The 19,482-nt window shown below is 37.7% G+C and overlaps 1 protein-coding gene across 9 annotated transcripts in view; it reads left to right on the forward strand.

Moving 5' to 3' along the window:
* TBC1D4 (TBC1 domain family member 4) overlaps positions 1-19,482 on the forward strand; it is a 209,071-nt gene that overhangs the window by 147,018 nt on the left and 42,571 nt on the right. For 4 of the 9 annotated variants that reach the window (XM_086710295.1, XM_086710257.1, XM_086710266.1 and 1 more), the window contains exons 8-12: positions 2,667-2,786; positions 9,531-9,605; positions 10,924-11,150; positions 12,681-12,845; positions 17,273-17,296. In XM_086710295.1, the coding sequence (XP_086566421.1) occupies positions 2,667-2,786; positions 9,531-9,605; positions 10,924-11,150; positions 12,681-12,845; positions 17,273-17,296 (611 nt within the window). The remainder of the gene's footprint in view (positions 1-2,666; positions 2,787-9,530; positions 9,606-10,923; positions 11,151-12,680; positions 12,846-17,272; positions 17,297-19,482) is intronic. The other 5 variants (XM_086710274.1, XM_086710278.1, XM_086710285.1 and 2 more) reach the window with 3 other exon arrangements.

Here is a 19,482-nt window from a genome sequence, read left to right on the forward strand (position 1 = left end):
AAATAATGGCTAGAAGGATAGGCAGCAGTGAGATGATGAAGAGCCTTAAGTGCTCAGCCTGACTTTGTCATTGAAAGGTTTCAAGTAAGAGTGTGAGATCAGGTTTGTAATTTAAAGAGATAATTCTGCTGTTATAGTGATGGTTGATTTGTGGGACAGGTTGATGGGTGAGGAGGTTGACAGTGTTAGGACTGAAGTCACATTCTCAAATCCGGAGAATTTGATAATAGAATATGCGAGAAGTAACTCATTTAGTTATTGCACAAACTGTTATCAAGTTGCGTACTAGGTACTAGGCAATGGGGTTGAATAATGACAGCTCTTTTCTGCCATCTAACTGTTGAGGAGGAGAAACTGACATATAATCAAATAAAGTAAAATATGGAGATATACGGCAGGATTGGGACAATGATATAAGTATATCCCAGAGAGGGATAACACCTATACAAAAATAGATTGAGTAATTCTGTCTTTAAGAATTTATTTTGGGGGTGCCTGTGTGGCACAGTCAATTAAGTGTCCAACTCTTGATCTCAGCTTGGGTCATGAGCTCGTAGTTTGTGAGTTCGAGCCCTGCATCAGGCTCTTCGTGGATGATGCGGAGCCTGCTTGGGAGTCTGTCTCTCCTTCTCTCTGCCCCTCCCCCACTTTTGTGCATGGTCTCTCTCTCTCTCTCTCTCTCTCTCTCTCTTTCTCAAAATAAATAAGTGAACTTAAAAAAAAAGAATTTATTTTGTCTTGGAGAGAAGCTGAGCTAGAGCACTACTGGAGATATGGGAAAGGGAATGAGGCAAGAACCATTTAGGAGGCGTGATCATTAGGACTTGGTGACTGGGAACATGTGTCAAGGAGGGAAAGGGGATTGCTAGTAGAGGCCACACAGTTGCAGATTTTGGGGAACTGTATGAAACTAGTCTAGGACATGTAGAAAGAAAACAAGAGTGGGGAAAGGGATGGAAATAAGAAATAAGAGTTCAATTTTAGAAATGTGTTTGAGATTTAAGTAGAAAAATGGATTTGGTGCCCACAGAGGAATTTGAGTTCATGGTGTAAATATGGGAGACATTGGGCTCTGGCATAGACTTGAAATCGAAGGGGGAGGTACCGAGGGACACCTGCATGTCAGGCAATGAGGGAATTAAAATGGTGCCAGTGAAAAAGACAGAAAGAGAATGAATGAGATTTGCCATGGTGGGTGACCAAGGTAGGAGAAAAGTTCAAGTTAGAAGATCAGCCATTCCAGTGATATAGGCAGGTCAAGAAACATAAAGTCTTGGGATTTTAGTAAGTTCTCCCTCACTTTCTCTCTTCCCCCCACCCTTCCTTTCTTCTTTCCATTTATTTACCTGGTATTTACTGAGCATCTACGGTGCAAGCATCGTGCTAAGCACCATTACAATTTCTCTATTTTAGTCATGTTCTTTGCCTGAAAGCCTGACAAGAATGCCCTCCTAATCCTTTACATACACGCAGCCCAGTCCAGCTCACATCCATAGCCATGGCTTTCCTTCCTTTCTTGAGGGGGATCATATATATATATTTTTAATCAGTAACTTCTTAACCCCATGGAGCCAATTCTAATGACTGTGATGAATTTTCCTGTCTGGTCTTTCATTCTCTGATTTCCCTGTCCTTCCCATGATTTTTGAATATTGCTTTCCAATAAATCTTTCCCCCAGACATTACTTTGTGATGCCCCTCTGCTTATAAAATCTGATCCGTGATTCCTCCCATTCAAGGTTTCATATCCAGCCTCACTTTTCCAAGTTAACCTTCCACTACTTTCTTTTGTTTTAACCAAACACCTGCACTGTCTCACTGCCCCATGGGCATTGGTCTTTAGGATTTTGCTGTCATCCCCAGTTCCAGGACAATCTTCATCCCCTTTTTTTCTGCCTGTATGAATCTTGCCTATCTTTTTATTCCTGACCACTGAGACCCACAACCAATCTTTTGATTCCTGAGACCCACAACCAGTCTTCACACTTCCAGATTTGATACATGTTGTTTTGTGTTGCTGTTTAATGTGAATATATTTCTTTCTCAAACAAATAATAAAGTTTCTTTCTTGGAAATTTTCTACCACTAGGAACCATAGTAGCTTTTTAGTGCACTAGGATAAAATAGAGAATCTAATATAGTGGACATATTGTAGATTCTCATACAGTTTGTAGTATCTATGAGTATTTGTTGATCTGAAAGAAATGACCCACTCACAAATGAAAATGGGATTTTAACAGAGGCATCAGCAGAATTCAGTTTCACTAGATGCTTTGTTCTTTGAAACTTTTTTTTCTATGTTTTCCTTCATAATTTGGGTATAAAATATGTGGCTTGAAGAGGGATGGTTATAGTTGTTAGTCAAAATGGCAGTAAAAATTGACGTGTCAAGTTTAAATTTTTGTTAAATGCAGCAGGAATATATTAGCAGAAAGGAAAGGCATAAACGAGAGATCTTCTGTGTTTTTTTATTACTTGCAATATTAAAAAGTAACCCCCTGTCCTTATAATCTGTATGCTCACAGTGTGGGACCTAAATTATTACTCCTTAATAGAACTGCAGAAGAATTCTTACGGTTTTTAATGGTTTAGTCAAGCCTGTATTTAAAGGCTCATTTAACCCTGAATGTTTCCAAACTAAAATTTATCTGTTTTTCTTTCTATAGACAATTTCAAATAGTACCATCCCGGAAAATGCAACAAGCAGTGGAAGGTTCAAACTTGACATTCTGAAAAATAAAGCTAAGAGATCTTTAACTAGCTCCCTGGAAAATATCTTCTCAAGGGTAAGATTAAACAGAGACTCTTAATTAGATATTGATGTCTGTGTTTACTAACTGCTTTACTTCATTCTCAACTGTCTCACAGAATATTTCCTTTCAAAAAAATAAACCACAAAGATCGCTTTAATATAGTTAAATTATTTAAAGTAATCTCATGATTTATTCTGGTGCTTCTAATATCTAAGTTTGAGCAAGAGATTTAGTAGTAGAAATATATATATATATGGGAACTCAAAATACTTCATTTTGCTATTATTAGGAGCTGACAGGAAATGCTGAAAACAGTGTAAATTAATAGAAATCTACATATTCCATTTAATAAATTTGTATATTTTATTTTAAAATCAAAGTGATTTCTCTTCCCCTCCATTATTCTCTTCCTGAATGGTTCAGTCCAAAACTGTCAGATGAGATCAGACAAGGTAGAGGTGTTAGGGCTGGAGGGTGGGAGAGTTACAGTGGCTCAGAGCAGAGAGATAGAGCCTGTGGGGTGCTGTGTGTGGGGTGGCCCAATGCAACCTGTGAAAACCAGAGTGTGGTGAGGAGTGTGTCAACTTAAGAGGGTAACCTGGTTCAGGAAGTCTGAGCCTTAGCCGATGAGGAGGCCAGTCCTGCATAGGGATGGCCCAGTGCAGGATGTCAGAGTGAGAGTGAGTGGAGGGGAGAAGGCATTCAAGGTGCTGCTATGAGGAGTTAGAGTCTGAGCAGGGTGGGGATGGCCTCTGTGGGTGGGCGTGGCAGCCCTGATATGGGGTGTTGGAACCTGAGTAGGATGAGGAGAGTGTCTGTGAGGTGTCAGTTGTGGAGATTTTAACACACAAGGGACTGGTCAAATATGTAAACGTATTAAGGATTTAGTAAAAGGAAATTACAAATATGAAAAGGGAAGAAATTAGAATAAACCCCATGTTGTTGGATTCAACTCAGAGGTAACAGTATGGAATCCTGGTTATCTATCTATATATTTTTGAATAATAGAGTTTTATGTATAATATGTAATGCGTGTATATGTGTTAACACGTGTGTGTGTGTGTGTGTGTGTGTGTGTGTGTGTGTGTGTGTAAATCTGTATGTGGTCCCTGGCTCTGTCCACTGATAGGAGCTGGGAACAGCTTTTCTGCAAATAACAGAGAATAAATTAAGCCTGCTTGGGTGACACCAAGCACCCAAGGTTTGGTTTCTGTGTATCATTCTACAAGAGGGAACTGGGATCCTGGGAGAAATGGCTGATTCCAGGACTTCAAAAGGAAGTAGATGATAAACAGAGCATGTTGGTATTTTAGATAATAAGGGAATGCTCAAAGAAAGATGGTGGTATGTCATAAAAACCTTGAGGGGCATCTGAATGGCTCAGTCGGTTAAGCGTCTGACCTGATTTCAGCTCAGTTTATGATCTCATGGTACGTGGGTTTGAGCCCCACATCATGGTCTGCGCCAACAGTGTGGATCCTGCTTGGGATTCTCTCTCTCCCCTTCTCTGCCCCTCCCCTGTTAGCTCTCTCTCAAAAATAAATAAACACATTTTTAAAAAAGTTTTAAAAAGGCCTTGAAGGGCTCCCACACTTGACATCTGAGGCAATATAAACGTCAAAATAAATGATAGCAAAGGATTGTAACCTGTTGCATGAAGTAGGAAACGATGAGCCCACTCTGATAGGAAACATAAATGAATACCTTGGAAGTTGATCATGATCAGGATATTTACTGGATTTAATTAATACTTTTTAATAACAAAGAGGAAAGTAGTAACTTCACAGTGGAGAAGACTGGCAGACACCACCTCAGTCAAGTGACCCAAGGGAACGTCATCAGCAATGAGACAAATTGAAATCTTGCGCGACTTGATACAGAGAGTACAGAACTTCTGTGGTATTCCTGCCAAAGGAGCAGTACCTGAATCTAAGCATGAGGTAGAATCAACAAACCCAAATTGAGGGACGGTCTACAAAATTACTAGCCTGTTGTCGTCACAAGTATTAGGGTCAGGAAAGTGAAGTGCAGGGGAGCATTAGGACATAGTACCTTCTGATGTAGGGTGTTCTTGTTCTTTCTTCTTTGCCTGAACTCAAAATACTTTATAGATATATCTCTTAATTAAAGTGATCAGCTACCAACCCTATTATCAGCAGAAGACACAATGTAGGAAAAGAGTATTCTACAAGATTAATCAGAAGTGTGTTAAGGCACCATTTCATAAAATTGTCCTATCTTTTTCTTCCCCAGTATTTATAAGTTACTTGTGTTCCTTCTTTCTCTCTCCTTCCTTTTCTCACTCCCTCCTGCCCTCCTCCCCTCCTCCCCGCCCTCCTTCTCCTATCTCCCATTGTATTTAGTGAGAATTTTAGTAGAAAGGCCATTTAAGTAGGTGGTCTGGGGACCTGAATTCAAGACCTGGCCCTAGTAGGTTTTATATGTATGATCCCAGACAAATCATTTTCTTCTAAGCCAGTTTCCCCATTTGTGAAATGGGCATCCTGATACTGTGCCTATCTCACATCAGTACGAGGATGAAATGTCACTATGTTGGGAAAGTATCACAGTGTAGATAGGAGATGGTCCAGACAGTGGGAAGCTCTGAAACCCTTGTCATTTTTGGAATGACCCGAGGGTGCTTAGAGTATTACTCTCCTCATCCCCATTTAGTACTTTGGCGTTCTGCACAGCACTTGCACGGCTGACTTTGAAGTGCCACATACATAGCCTTGAGTGGCTGCAACAACTCTGTCGGCAAGGGCACACACAGCCCATCTATTTTGGTCGAGGAGGATGGTGTAGCTTTTGTGCCCCACAGTGCTGCCAAGTGCCATAAATTATGTGACCCAACAAGATCTTGCTTGCACCATGTGCAGCAGAATGGACTTAAGGGGAAGGTTGGCAGCTATCCATGGTGTGTTAAAGGTTACTCAGAAAAGGGGTTTTGTGTACCTCTAAAACTGATCAGTGTATCATTTTCATTCTGAGTTATATGGTAGAAAATTGGCACTCCAGCCACAGATTTTGGCTCATAATTGCTGCCATTTTTAAATGTGAAGACAGTTGATTTAACTAACTATAGCTGTTTATGAAATAGGATATGTTTTTAAAATGCTCAGAAGCTCAGCTCATTAACAATTAAAAAGTGGGTCCAGGGGAAGAGGCGTGCCACATGTATTACCAAATCATCAGACAGTTAAACTGGAAAAGCTGTCTGCTCAGAGGTGAAAAGACAGAGTCCTGTATTCTGGGTATTTGTTGCTTTTTCATTAGTTGAAGTTTTACAGAAGGGAAATATTCACTAATGTGTTTATGTATAGATAAATATTTCCAAAAGAGGAACGTTTATCAATATAAAGTATGCATCATTGGAAAAGAGGTCTCATTTTATGCTTCCCTCAGAGTACTATCCATTGTCCTTCCTTGTTGAAATGTGTGAATTAATGACCATGATAGAGCATAATTTTATTTATTTATTTATTTTAAAATTATTTATTTTTGAGATAGAAAGAGAGCGATAGGGGGCAAGTGTGTGCGTACAAACAGAGGAGGGGCAGAGAGGGGGAGAGAGAGACAGAGAATCCCAGGTAAGATCTGCACTGTCAGCACAGAGCCTGACACAGGGCTCAAACTCATGAACCGTGAGATCATGACCTGAGCCGGAATCACGAGCTTGATACTTAACCAGCGGAGCCACCCACGTGCCCCTAGAGTATAATTTTAAAGTAAATTTGTTTTTCTTTGTGTCCGCACACACACACACAAAACACATGGATAAAACACTGCTATGACTAAAATGTGTGATTTAAGTGCTTTTCTAATAATGGAAATGACTTGATACCTGTCTGACCAGTCTCCTTATTGTGACCAAATAGCCTGTTTAAGATAAGCAGGGAGGTTGGCCTGGAAGTAGCAGCTAAAAAATAATGGGAAAAACAACCTGGTCCTCACAATAGTTTCCTCTTGGCCACGCACATGAACCAAACCATTGATCCGCCACAAATATAGTTTATTACTGGAAGTGTCTGTTGTTAGGCATAGAACTGAAGAACTGAAAGAACATTGATCAGGTTCTTTGCAGGACATTTGAAAAATTACCAGTGTAGGCTGCTTAGTTTTATTAGCAATTCCACTTTTCACCAAGTTCTGTTTACAGGAGATAACAGTGAATATGAGCTCAAGAGTTCCACTGCTAAGTTGAAATTCTTGGGTTCAAATTGCTGCCCAGTCCTTGAACTAGCAGTGTAAACTTTGGCAACGTAATCAGAATTTCAGTCTCCTTAACTGTAAAGTTGAGCTAAGTAACTATATCCATCTTGGAGACTCTGTGAGGATTAAATGAGATAATGCACTATAAAATGCTCAACATAGTATATAGAAGGTGATAGGTACTCATTGATATTTTATGTGGCCATCAATTTTACTGTTGATATGATTGTTATTTAGGTGCCAACAGAAATAGAAAAATATAATTGATATACGTAGATAAGAATAAGTATTGTTTCTATGAAACCAGGTGTAGGATACCATACATATAAACGAGTCAGTTGAGAGAGAACAAGAGTCACCTGAGTGAACAATTGAATCAGCAGCCAATTGGGTGAACAAGAAAGAACTGTTAAAACTTTCTGGTAGTAGACATCCAAAGAAAAATTCAACACAAGTCTGGGAAGCTAGAGTTGGAAAACTTTTCCAAGAAACTCTGTTTCTTGGAAATGGAGAATAGGAGGACAAGGTGAAAAAAGGATCAGTCTGAAGATCCAAATGCCGGGTGGTAGGAGTTACAGAACGAGAAAATACCCCAGTCTCCCTTTCTCAGAAGGCACCTGGAGTATGCACTCCACCAAAATGAGGAAGTAAAAAAGAGGAAGACATAAGATTACAGACACATTTCAACATAGGGTAGTATTAAAAGAAATGTCTAGGTTGGTAGTAAAGGAAAATACTGGCAAGTCTAAATTGCAACCTGTCCAGAGTAAGGTAAAAAGGCAGAGGTTTCTATAATGCGTAGCTCAAAGAGAAAAAAAAAAGTGGCAGTTGATGGATTATGTGATGTTTGGCCATACTGAGTTCTGTTGTTGACTTTCATAATAAACCAGTAACTGCTGAGGCACTTGTTGACTACATGAAAAACAGATTGTACAAGATAGTAGTTGTAATCACAGTAGAATATGTAATAGATGAGATGATCTCTTCAGTTCCTCTTTCTTAAATCATCTATGAAATCCATACCAAACAACTACAAAAAAACAAAACAAAAACAAAAAACAAAGAAACCCCACAAAAACCAGTTCACCCGTCTTGAAGCAGACTGACGGATAGTCTAGCATTTCTAGAGAGAAATGTTTTATTGACGTAGTTTTCATATGGAAGAATGAATGAAGCTGAATCTATACATTTTATGACGCAGTTGTTTGTAATTTGCATTCCTTAGCTCATTTTTTTAAGAGAAAGAGGGAGAGAGAATCCCAAGCAGGCCCCACACAGTTAGTGCAGAGTCCGATGCGGGGTTTGAACCCATGAACCGTGAGATCATGACCCGAGCTGAAATCAAGAGTTGGACAGTTAGCCAACTGAGCCACCAGGCAGCCCTCCAATGGAGTTTTTAAAAACTTGTTTATTATAATCCTATAATGTGAACTATGTTGTTTGTAATCTAGGTGTTGTGGAGGTTGGATGTTTTGAAACTTTTTTTTTAATGTTTATTTTTGAAAGAGAGAGCTAGGGAGGGGGGAGGGGCAGAAAGAGAGGGAGACAAGAGGATGTGAAGCAGGCTCCATGCTGACAGCAGAGAGCCCGATGTGGGGCTTGAACTCACAAACCATGGGATCATGACCTGAGTAGAAGTCAGATGTTTAACCGATTGAGCCACCTAGGCGCAACACCACCCCTCCCCTTTTTTTTTTTTTTTTTTTTTACCTTTTTCTTTATAACTGTTGTGGTTTGTTGTGTTCTGCCTTCCACGGTTATGTTTATCTGTAAGAGACATAAAGTGAATGGGGCTGTCTCTGATCTTATGGGGTTTTCCTAATCTTATGGATGAAGAATGTTTAACCTTGTAACCAGAGTAACTTTAAAAACCTTGATCAGAGGGGCGCCTGGGTGGCGCAGTCGGTTAAGCGTCCGACTTCAGCCAGGTCACGATCTCGCGGTCCGTGAGTTCGAGCCCCGCGTCAGGCTCTGGGCTGGTGGCTCAGAGCCTGGAGCCTGTTTCCGATTCTGTGTCTCCCTCTCTCTCTGCCCCTCCCCCGTTCATGCTCTGTCTCTCTCTGTCCCAAAAATAAATAAACGTTGAAAAAAAAAAATTAAAAACCTTGATCAGAGTATCTAGTTATCCAATGACTGATTTAGAAGCAGTGCAAATAGGTTGTGTATAAGTTCTGTTTACTGTGCAGGCAAGGCTGTTAATACTGCCAATGAATCTGAGCGAAACACAAAAGGATTAGTTTAATGCTAGTATAAAGAAGCAACCGCCTTTTATGGTTTTAAAAATTTTTTTTTTTTTCAACGTTTATTTATTTTTGGGGCAGAGAGAGACAGAGCATGAACGGGGGAGGGGCAGAGAGAGAGGGAGACACAGAATCGGAAACAGGCTTCAGGCTCTGAGCCATCAGCCCAGAGCCCGACGCGGGGCTCGAACTCACAGACCGCGAGATCGTGACCTGGCTGAAGTCGGATGCTTAACCGACTGCGCCACCCAGGCGCCCCCTTTTATGGTTTTTAAAGTAAAAATTCAAACTTCATGAACAACTGAATTTTATTCTCTTCACTCAGGGAGCTAACAGAATGAGAGGCCGGCTTGGAAGTATGGATAGCTTTGAACGGTCCAACAGTCTTGCTTCAGAGAAGGTATCTCGTCTGAGCTCCTGTTTTTACTGCTGATTGCAACTTGGCAAAAACCAGCGCTGATATGGCAGTATTGCTTAGTTGTTTTGTGATGAGTCGTTTGTGACTTTAACAAATGTTATTGTTACAATTAAATTTAAAATATTAGATTAATGTTAAAATAAGTGAAAAATACTGTTATTTAAAGTAAGAAGGTTATGGATATTATTACATTGCTCTCTTCCACTGTAGCTTTCTCATTTAGCACAGAACACCTATTCCAGGCTAATGGTTGTCTGTCAGGCTCTTTGCTGTTTTGGAGATGGTACGCTTGGGAACACAGTATTTGAGCAACTTTTGATCCAAAGCCACAGAAAAATAAGTCATCTAATTATTGCACTTGTATGGTGATCTTTTTATCTTTTGTTCTGTCATGTTACTGCTCCCCCCATTTTTTTTTTTTTAACTGTAACATTAGGTTCCTTGTTATCTCCTAGATAGTTCTCAGTAGGTATCAGGCAATATGTCACCCGAGGTATATGCAACCTATTTTAAATGGAAAATACTAAAATATTTTTACTGAACTTTGTGTTGATAGAAGTGGGGATTTGGTTTCACTATGAATGTCTTAACCCTAACCCATGTTTATCAAGCTAAACATTTCTACAGTGGTGCCTGTTTTGGAAAGTATAAACAGCATACCTGTCTAAATTGAAAGATTTATGATGTCCACCCATGCAATAGGAGAGGCATTCCGGCATAGCTCACTTTTCATTCATTTCCTGTTTTTCATGTTTTTAAAAAAATTTTACCTCAGGGAACTTGTCATTGGATAGAAATATCCACAGTGAATGAAGATACTGAACAGGCTTTATTTTATTTTCCTGAAGGCTTTGCTATGAAACTTGGATACTCAGGCATCACGATATTGTTTTGACAGTACAGGAAGCATGCAGGCAATATGTCACGGAAATCAGTAGATATGTAAATCCAGACTCCACCCTTTTTTGGTCATGATCCCTTTTCATCTTTCTGGCAACAATGAGAAAAGTACAGCAGCTATAGCATTTTACCACAAAGTGTTAGGAGAAAGAATACTTTTTCTTATCATTCCTTTCTCTTTCTGCCTATCTTGACGGATGCTGTTTTACAGCTGCTTATCTGAAGAAATGGGTTGTGGTGATACTGATTAGCCTTCAGCATGGATTGAGTGAAGAAAAAAAAAGTTTTGTCATGACTCAGGAGGAAGAAGAGGCTCCCTGTCACTTTTGAGCTGTGTGTTGAAGCAGGTCTGCCATGATCCATGTAGGAAAGAAAGACCTCACTTCTGCTTGCTTTGCAGGACTATTCCCCGGGAGACTCTCCACCAGGGACACCACCAGCCTCCCCACTGTCCTCAGCTTGGCAGACATTCCCTGAAGAGGATTCTGACTCCCCACAGTTTCGAAGACGGGCACACACGTTCAGCCACCCACCTTCGAGCACAAAGAGAAAGCTGAATTTACAGGATGGGAGAGCTCACGGTGTTCGCTCCCCTCTTCTGAGGCAGAGCTCCAGCGAACAGTGCAGGTGAGTCCAACACTCTTTCTGGAAAGTGAAATGAAATTCTCCTGTCACCTGTTACGGTCACTGTGCAGTTAAGATTTGTTGTGACTTCATGCTGCCAACAGTTCGCTTTTAGAAAGACCAGAAAAATAAATTGAATTGTAAAAAACTTCAGTTACTAAAAGAAACAAGGCAGGATTTAAGGTACACTCCAAGAGAAGAGTTAAAGCATTTTGGACAGAAACAGTTTTTTGTTTTTGTTTTTTTTTTCCCAGAAAAATGGAGAATACAAGATATTACACACTTATTTTGTCTGAAAAACTTGGTGACAACACATTTTACTCAGTGTTTTCTTGAGGACCACTCTACTGAAACATAATCAGCAAATTTGAAAATAATGTACATAGAAGTAGAACTTCCTGTTAGCCTATAATAAAATACAAGGGTTAAAAAAATCACCTAAGCTATCTTCCTACATGACATAAAATTTGGCTACACTTTATAATAAATTAAAGCCAAAAATGAAAGTTATTAAAAATTTTATCTAGAATAAAGTGATATCTGTAAAGAAGAATACATATATAATAATTGATAGGAGTGTCCATTAGAAATTATCTTATATGGTATTTAAAAAATAATTCAACAAAACTGTTTGGCATTTGGTAATATATAATAAAGGAGGTAAACTCAGAATTGTAGAGTGCTTTCACATCTTCCTGTGTAGCACATGTCAGAATTTAAATCCTAGAATTAATTTTGTTTCTCTAGTTTGCCTGTGAGTCTGATATAGGAAACAGAGTCTGATAGTGATCCCAGTTGGGGAAAAACAAAACAACAACCCAGAACTCTAAGTAAAAGGAATTTTTATGTTAGTTGTTATCAGAGTTATCAGCATTAAGTTTAAGGATACTGTTTTATCTTCCGTGTTGTTTTTTGACTGATTTGATACTTAAAAATAAGGTAGATACTTAGGATATATGAAAATAAAGTAGAGTAATAGAGTTAATTTTTCTCAGATTTTCTTTTCTAAAAAAGATTTACAATTCATGTGTATATCAAGATTTTTTAAAAAATGACTGCTTCATTTATATTTACACAAGGCACGAAGTCTCTTTTTTCCGGGAAAAATTATCAAGAATTTAAAAGATTATTTTAGACTTAAAATAGTTAAGTCTTTGAACTACTGATAATCATTTACAGGAACTTGTTTCCTGTAATTATTTCTGCTTTCCTACTTTTTTTTCCCTTGAAGTATCTTTTGCACATAAAAATAAACTCTGTTTGTCCTAAAACTGTTAAGAATGTTTTAGAGACAAACACGTATGGTTGGACATGCTGCACAGGTGAGGAATTCAGTTTGTGAGGAGTGAGCAAGGTCATGGTCATCTCAACAGACAACTGCATGTTTCCTTTTTTCCATAGAAGATCCAGCCCTGAGCTTTGAAAGGCAAGATTGAATTAATAGCAAGAACCTGTTTATATGCTTTTTCATAGTGAATGAAGATTTTGCCAAAATATAAATTAAGACAAATTTGCTGTGTTTTCTGTACTCAGCATTCTTCCATCAGTTCGGCGCATGCCCAAGGAGAGTAATTCTTCCTCCAGTCTTCCAAGTCTTCACACTTCCTTCTCTGCCCCTTCCTTCACTGCCCCCTCTTTCCTGAAAAGCTTTTACCAGAATTCAGGTAGACTGTCCCCACAGTATGAAAATGAAATCAGGTGAGATCAGTGTCCTCTGTTTGCAAAGCAAAATTTTCTGCAGTGATATGCTGATATGTTACTAAAAAGTGGCTCATTAATTTTGGAGTGACATTTATGCATCCATATGTTGTGCTTGTTCTAATCCATTTCTAATATAGTGGCTTCAATTCCAATAAATTTTATCAAGAAAACTTTTAAAACCAGTGTTTCAAAGCCTTTAATAACACGATCATCTTTTTGAATTATATCTTTTTGTACTGTGTATTTCTTTGCTGTACGCTCCAGAGTCTAAGCTTTGTACTGTTTGCAACAAGACCTGGTGCTAATACATACTAAGCAAATCTCCTCCGATTGTGCTTTTTCTTCTTAGCCTCTTTGGACATATGATACGGAATCCATAAGCCAACTGTACTAACGTGATAGATAAATATATCTTTAGTTTTTAAGTATATAGAATATTTCCTAGGCATTTCTTTGATTTTTCTATGACATAGATTTACTTCTCTAAAACTCAGTGTAAAATACATAATGGGTACAGGATCATGTTGATGTCAACTCTTTCAGATAGCATGAAGGATTTCTTGAGTCTTGTAGTTAGTTATCTGATTTTGTTTTGTTCTCAGTATTGAAAATGTATAGCTTTTAAAATCTTTGTGCTTTTAAGTACACAAAATTAGATGTAGTGATTTTTGGGGAATTGCCTTTTTAAAAAATTTAAAATTATGACATCTTACTGATTATTCAAATTACTAGTGGGATATCGATAGCCTTTGAAAAGTGTTGCGTTAGCTTGGGGATTCTTCTAAAGGGATTGTTGCTGGCTTAGAAGTTTGTGATATTCATTCCAGTCTTCGGTGTAGCTTGCTTGACTCATTCTTTTTTTTTTTTTTTTGCTGTATAGTATTCCATTTAATACACTACAGTTTATCCACTGTCTTGCTGATAGACTTGGGTTGTTCCTAGTCATTTGATATTTGACAATTCTTGCAGTCAAGGAGAGGAATACCTGTTGTAACCAGCCTGTGTGTCACTAAGATTTTCTTTTTGGCCCCATTTCTTTTAGACTAAGGAAATCCCAAAAGTTAGCATTTAACTAGGTAACCTTCAGCAACTGGTTAAATTAGACTAATTTTTGAATGATCTCTGAGTATCTTTTGTCTATGTGTGCCAATTATCTTCACTCTAAGAAAGATAATTAATACTGGATTTAAAAAATTTTGAATCTGAACTTCCTCTGAATTAGTACAAAGTCATGTTCATACATTGAGTTTCTAGTGAAGAAAATGAATGAAGAACTGATTTTAAAGGGCTTTTCGAGGGGGCACTTGGCTGACTCACTTGGTAGAGCATTCAACTCTTAAATCTTGGGGTTGGGAGTTTGAGTCCCACTTTGGGGGTAGAGATTACTTAAAAAATAAATAAGGGATTTTTCAGGGACAACCTTATGGGAGAAGATTGAAAAGAAATTAGCTACAAAAAACAGTGTAGTATATATGGAATATGCCATGAATTGAGAGAACCAAGAATGTACACATATAAAAATATCAGTTTGCCTTATGTCTATAGTACTACCTATTAATAAGAGTACAGCACTTAGAATGAAACATACTGGCAGTTTCTTATTGTTATGTTAGTTAAAGTGAGCATCTGGGCAATCCTAGTTTTCTTCTGGAAACAGAACCCTGCCCAAAAGTGACAATTAGGAAAAATCATTGAGAAGGTCAAAGGTTAGCTGTGAACAGAATGCAGAACGCCAAAACAGTGGCTTTTTTTTTTTTTAGATTATTTATATTGTAGTGTGTTACATATCTGTCTTCAGTAGTTTTGCTTAAGTGTGTGCATTATTCTTGCTCAAAGCTTCCTAGTCCCCTGTATCTCATTCTAAAGAAGGATATTAAAGTCAGAGGGTAAGTGTATTTAGTTTTGCATTGAAAATTTTCACTTTTTGTAGCTATCTTACTTGAAGTGATATATTTAAACATATGGAGAACTTTTAAATTTGTAGGATCATTAAAAATAATCCCGTTTTCTGTACTTTGTAATATTTTCTTGGCTCTAAGAATAGCGAAAAAATCAGAGAGCACTTTCTTGTACATTTTTCTGTACTTTCTGTACAGTTTTTTTTTGTTGTTTGTTTTTTGGTAATTTGACCAGCATAGACCCAGCAGGCCAAAAAGAGACTTAAAATTTTTATTTTTACAGAAAAGTATAGCAATCAGGGCTGCCTGGGTGGCCCAGTCAGTTAAGTGTCTGACTCCTGATTTCAGCTCAGGTCATGATCTCACAATTAGTGAGTTTGAGCCCCGAGTCAGGCTTTGTTCTGTGTCAGCTCAGAGCCTGCTTGGCATTCTCTCTCTCCGCCCCTCCCCGACTCGTGTGTGCACTCTCTCTTTCTCTGTCTTTCTCTTTCGCTCTCTCAAAATAAATAAACTTAAAAAAAAAAAAAAAGGCAAGTACCCCAGCCCTGAGCATACAGCTCAGTGGATTGTCACGGAGTGAATGCTCCCATGTCACCACCTCTCAATAAATGGAATGCTATCAGTACTCTCACGGTTCTTCTCCTCTTCCCACCCAATCACTTCCCTTCCCCCTGATCACTCATACCATTGTTCATATTTGCCTGGTTTTGAACTCTATATAAATGGAATGGTACAGCATACGTTCTTTTACTCTGGCTTCTTTCATTGCACATTACTTTATGAGATTCATCCCCATTTTATGTGTAGTTCAGTTCATTTATTTTTTATTTCTGTGTAGTATTCCACTTAATATGTGGGTTGTTTCTAGTTTTGGGTCATTAAAAGAGTGCTGTCCTGGATATTATTAGTTGTCCTGGATATTAGCATATCTGTCCATTACTGAGGACTATGTACACAGTAGTAAAATTATTGGACAAAATTCACTATTAATAGGTTTATTTCAACTAGTAAGTCACTTAGACATAAATTACTAGTTACAATCTGGGACAGGGTTTTTTTTTTCAATTTGTATTTTGAAATAATTTCAGAGTTAAAGAAAATTTGGAAAAATAATATGGAGAACTCCTGAAAACCTTTTATCCAGATTCATCAATTTTTTAAAATTTCCACATTTTCTTTATCATTCCTTCTGTTTATTCACATATTATATGTATATGTGTACACACACACGTGCATATATGAGTATATATTTCTTTATTCTAAGTCATTTGTAAATAGGTTACTTCCATTCATACATTAATACTCTGCATACTTTAATATGTATTTCCTAAGAATGAGGATATTCAAGAGCATGGTTTTAATTCAGTGATTTCTGAATCTACATTTCTCATCACACCTTTCAGAGAGAACATGAAGCACACACAATTACCGTAATATCTGGAACTATTCAGAATATTGAGAGGAATGAGGTTCAGAATACTATGAATTACAATTTTGTTTTCACTTGAGTACCTCGCATCTTATTAGTTGTATAGAGTGAATCTCTAAATATGCACAGTCAAATAAGGTACAGAGTATGTTAGCATATAGGCTAATATATACTACTTCTTAAAAAGCCTATTAAATTGAAAATTTGAAACTCAGATTAGGCATCCTTCTCTAGGACCTCTATTCTGAATTATTAAAAACATGTCAGGTTACTGTTTTTAAGTAGGCTGAGAAAAAGGAATCAAGATATTTTAATATGGTTTATTGATTAGTAGGTTTATCTGCACAGCCTTGAAATGATAAAGGGAATAAGCATATGTTTTGTTTTGCCTTGGATTAATTTTTTTTTTTTCAAAGTTTTATTTATTTTTGGGACAGAGAGAGACAGAGCATGAACGGGGGAGGGGCAGAGAGAGAGGGAGACACAGAATCTGAAACAGGCTCCAGGCTCTGAGCCATCAGCCCAGAGCCCGACGCGGGGCTCGAACTCACGGACCGTGAGATCATGACCTGGCTGAAGTCGGACGCTTAACCGACTGCGCCACCCAGGCGCCCCATTGCCTTGAATTAATTTTTAAAAATTTAATGTCATTTCATTGTTTAGTAGCTGAACCATAACTGTGATGATATAGTACATTTATATAATATTTATCAAATATGATACATCCTTTCTATCAATAGGCATCTTTGTCACTCCTTATAATTTTTTCTCAGCATTGAAGCCTTTAACCAAGAAAACATTTATATTGAAGTTAATTGGTCAAAAGTAAAATGATAGTCATTACTTCTATTCACTTATAAGACTTTTCAGTGAGAAAATAAGATTTTTGCTGAAGTACTTTGTAGTATAATTTTGGTTCCACATAGTTCTCTTGTGTTCACTGATAAAAATAGTATTATCATTCACAATTCATTATTGAAATAACTTTATGCTTTATTGATGACTAATGGAAATGCCTGTTTATTCTAAAATCCTGATTTTGGTCATATATCTCTCTCTGTATGCTAATGTCATTCCTTCTTTTCCTGTTGGACTAGACAGGACACTGCTTCAGAATCAAGGTGATTAGAGGTCTAAATATGTTCTTATAAAAATTCATAAATTCTTCCACCTGAATATCACTGTCAGTTAAAAAACAGTTTTGGCTGTCTCCTGAATGCATGCCAACATTCTGGTGCTATGGGGTTCTGTCGTAGGGAAAATGTGATGCCTGGTGTAATCAAAGATCACAAATAATCATATAAAATGTTGATTGCAAACAGAAATCCTGTTTCTACTCTATTCCGTGCTGACAATTCCTTAGTACTGTGCCATGGCCTTCAAGCAAAGCCTGATTTTAATTTTGAATTAATAGACATGAATTTGCTCATTTGGAGGTATGTATGTACATATAAGGAGTTTATTTCAAGAAGATGCAGAGATGAGCATCCTAAAAGAAACAAGGTCATAAAATTTAATCCAGTTTTCACCCAAAGAGGATTGTTAATCTGTTTCTATTCACCTTAATTCTTGATAAGTTGGTTACTTTGAGACACTGCTGAGGCCTGTCAAACCTCCCACTGGTCTGGACACAGGAAAACACCTACTTCCTTATTATGGAAGTCTGACCACATCTGTAGTGATATCTCTTCCTCTCAACTCGCATGCTTTTTGTGGTAAACATCCAAAATTATTGCTGTACAACTCAACTGGAAATAATTATTCTTGGCTTTGTTTTAGGTTCTATACTTAGTTTGTATTAGGAATCCTGTGAAAAACAGACATGCCCATCTTTCTGTTTGGAGCCACTAACATTTGGATTTCTTTCTAGCTACAGTGAAGACACAGTGTTAAAGATTGGACTAGAATGAAAAAAAAGGAGAAAAGAAAGGAGGAAAAAGGAAATCATTTTGGACACATTGATAAGATAAAAAATGGCTTTTTGTTTGAGACTTGTAATTGACTGACACTTTTTAATGGTTGGGTGTAAGACTCTTACCTACTTTTAAAACCCTAATGGAAGTGTTAGTTTTACTGTGTGTCCTTCTAGGTTCTACAAGCATAAAAACAGGTCTGTTTATTACCTTAGAGATCATTTGGCCTGGACTTTCCTTATTTTACATATGGTTAGATTGAGCCCTAGGGATGTTTTATATCTTGTTTAGTATTATTTCCTTAACCTTAGGTTTTAGGGATGTGAGTAAGCAAATAAGCTAGCCACCCAGAGATACTTTAAATTCCAGTGTAAAGAACTTAATCTTTTAAAAATGTATATTCAAAGTAGAGCTTAGGAAATAAAACTCCTTGTTTTTCTCATTCTTTCTTTTTCTTTTACACATTGTTCCACTGATTAATCTATCTCCGACTCATAGCTCACATGCTATATATTGCTTTCCACTAGAATAGTTCAATATCAGTTTTATTTAATTAGTAAAGATTTTCCAAAGAATGATAGGATCGTACCTAGTTGAAAGTCAGGACTTACATAAACTATTAGTGTACCTGATGCAGTTATGTGTAAATTATACTTTGGATCCTGTGGGAAAAGCTTAAGTTTCATCACTATGTTGTTCCACGAGTCTTTCCTGAGGCATTTACAAAGAGAACACTTTTTCAGATTTCTGTGAAATAGGTGCTATATCACATTAATCAAGTCTTGTTTTTATCTTGAATTGTAAAACATTGTGATTTAGATATAGCTTTAATCAGTATTAGTCATTTATTTGGCCTTTATGATGCTACTCGTTTTAGATGGGTGCCCAGGGGCTGGAGGATGAGGGGCAGTTTGATGCTAAGCAGAAAAACACCTTTTGGGGTTTTTTTTTGTTTTTGTTTTTTAGTTTTATTTTGTTAACATACACTGCAATATTGGTTTCAGGAGTATAATTCAGTGATTCAGCATTTATATACAACACCCAGTGCTCATCACAAGTGCCCTCCTTAATACTCATCACCCAACTACCTCCCTCCATCAACCCTCAATTTGTTCTCTATAGAAGAGTCTCCTGTGGTTTGTTTCCCTCTCTCCTCCCCACCCCCCCCCCCCCCCCCCCCCCCCCCCGCCCTGCACCTTACCCTGTATTCACTTTTGTTGTTTCTTAAATTCCACATATTAGCTTTGTGAACAATGTATCTATGCTGCCTGGGGGTGGGGGTGGGGGGAGGTGGAATAAAACATGACTGCAACCTTAACATTGAGTCCCTATGAGTGATCACTAAAACACCTCCATTTTTTACAATATCCAGCTAATTAATTGTTACCAAAGCA

The sequence above is a fragment of the Puma concolor genome, chromosome A1 (genome assembly GCF_028749965.1).
Source record: "Puma concolor isolate L17-30 chromosome A1, mPumCon1.1.hap2, whole genome shotgun sequence".
Classification (NCBI taxonomy): domain Eukaryota; kingdom Metazoa; phylum Chordata; class Mammalia; order Carnivora; family Felidae; genus Puma; species Puma concolor.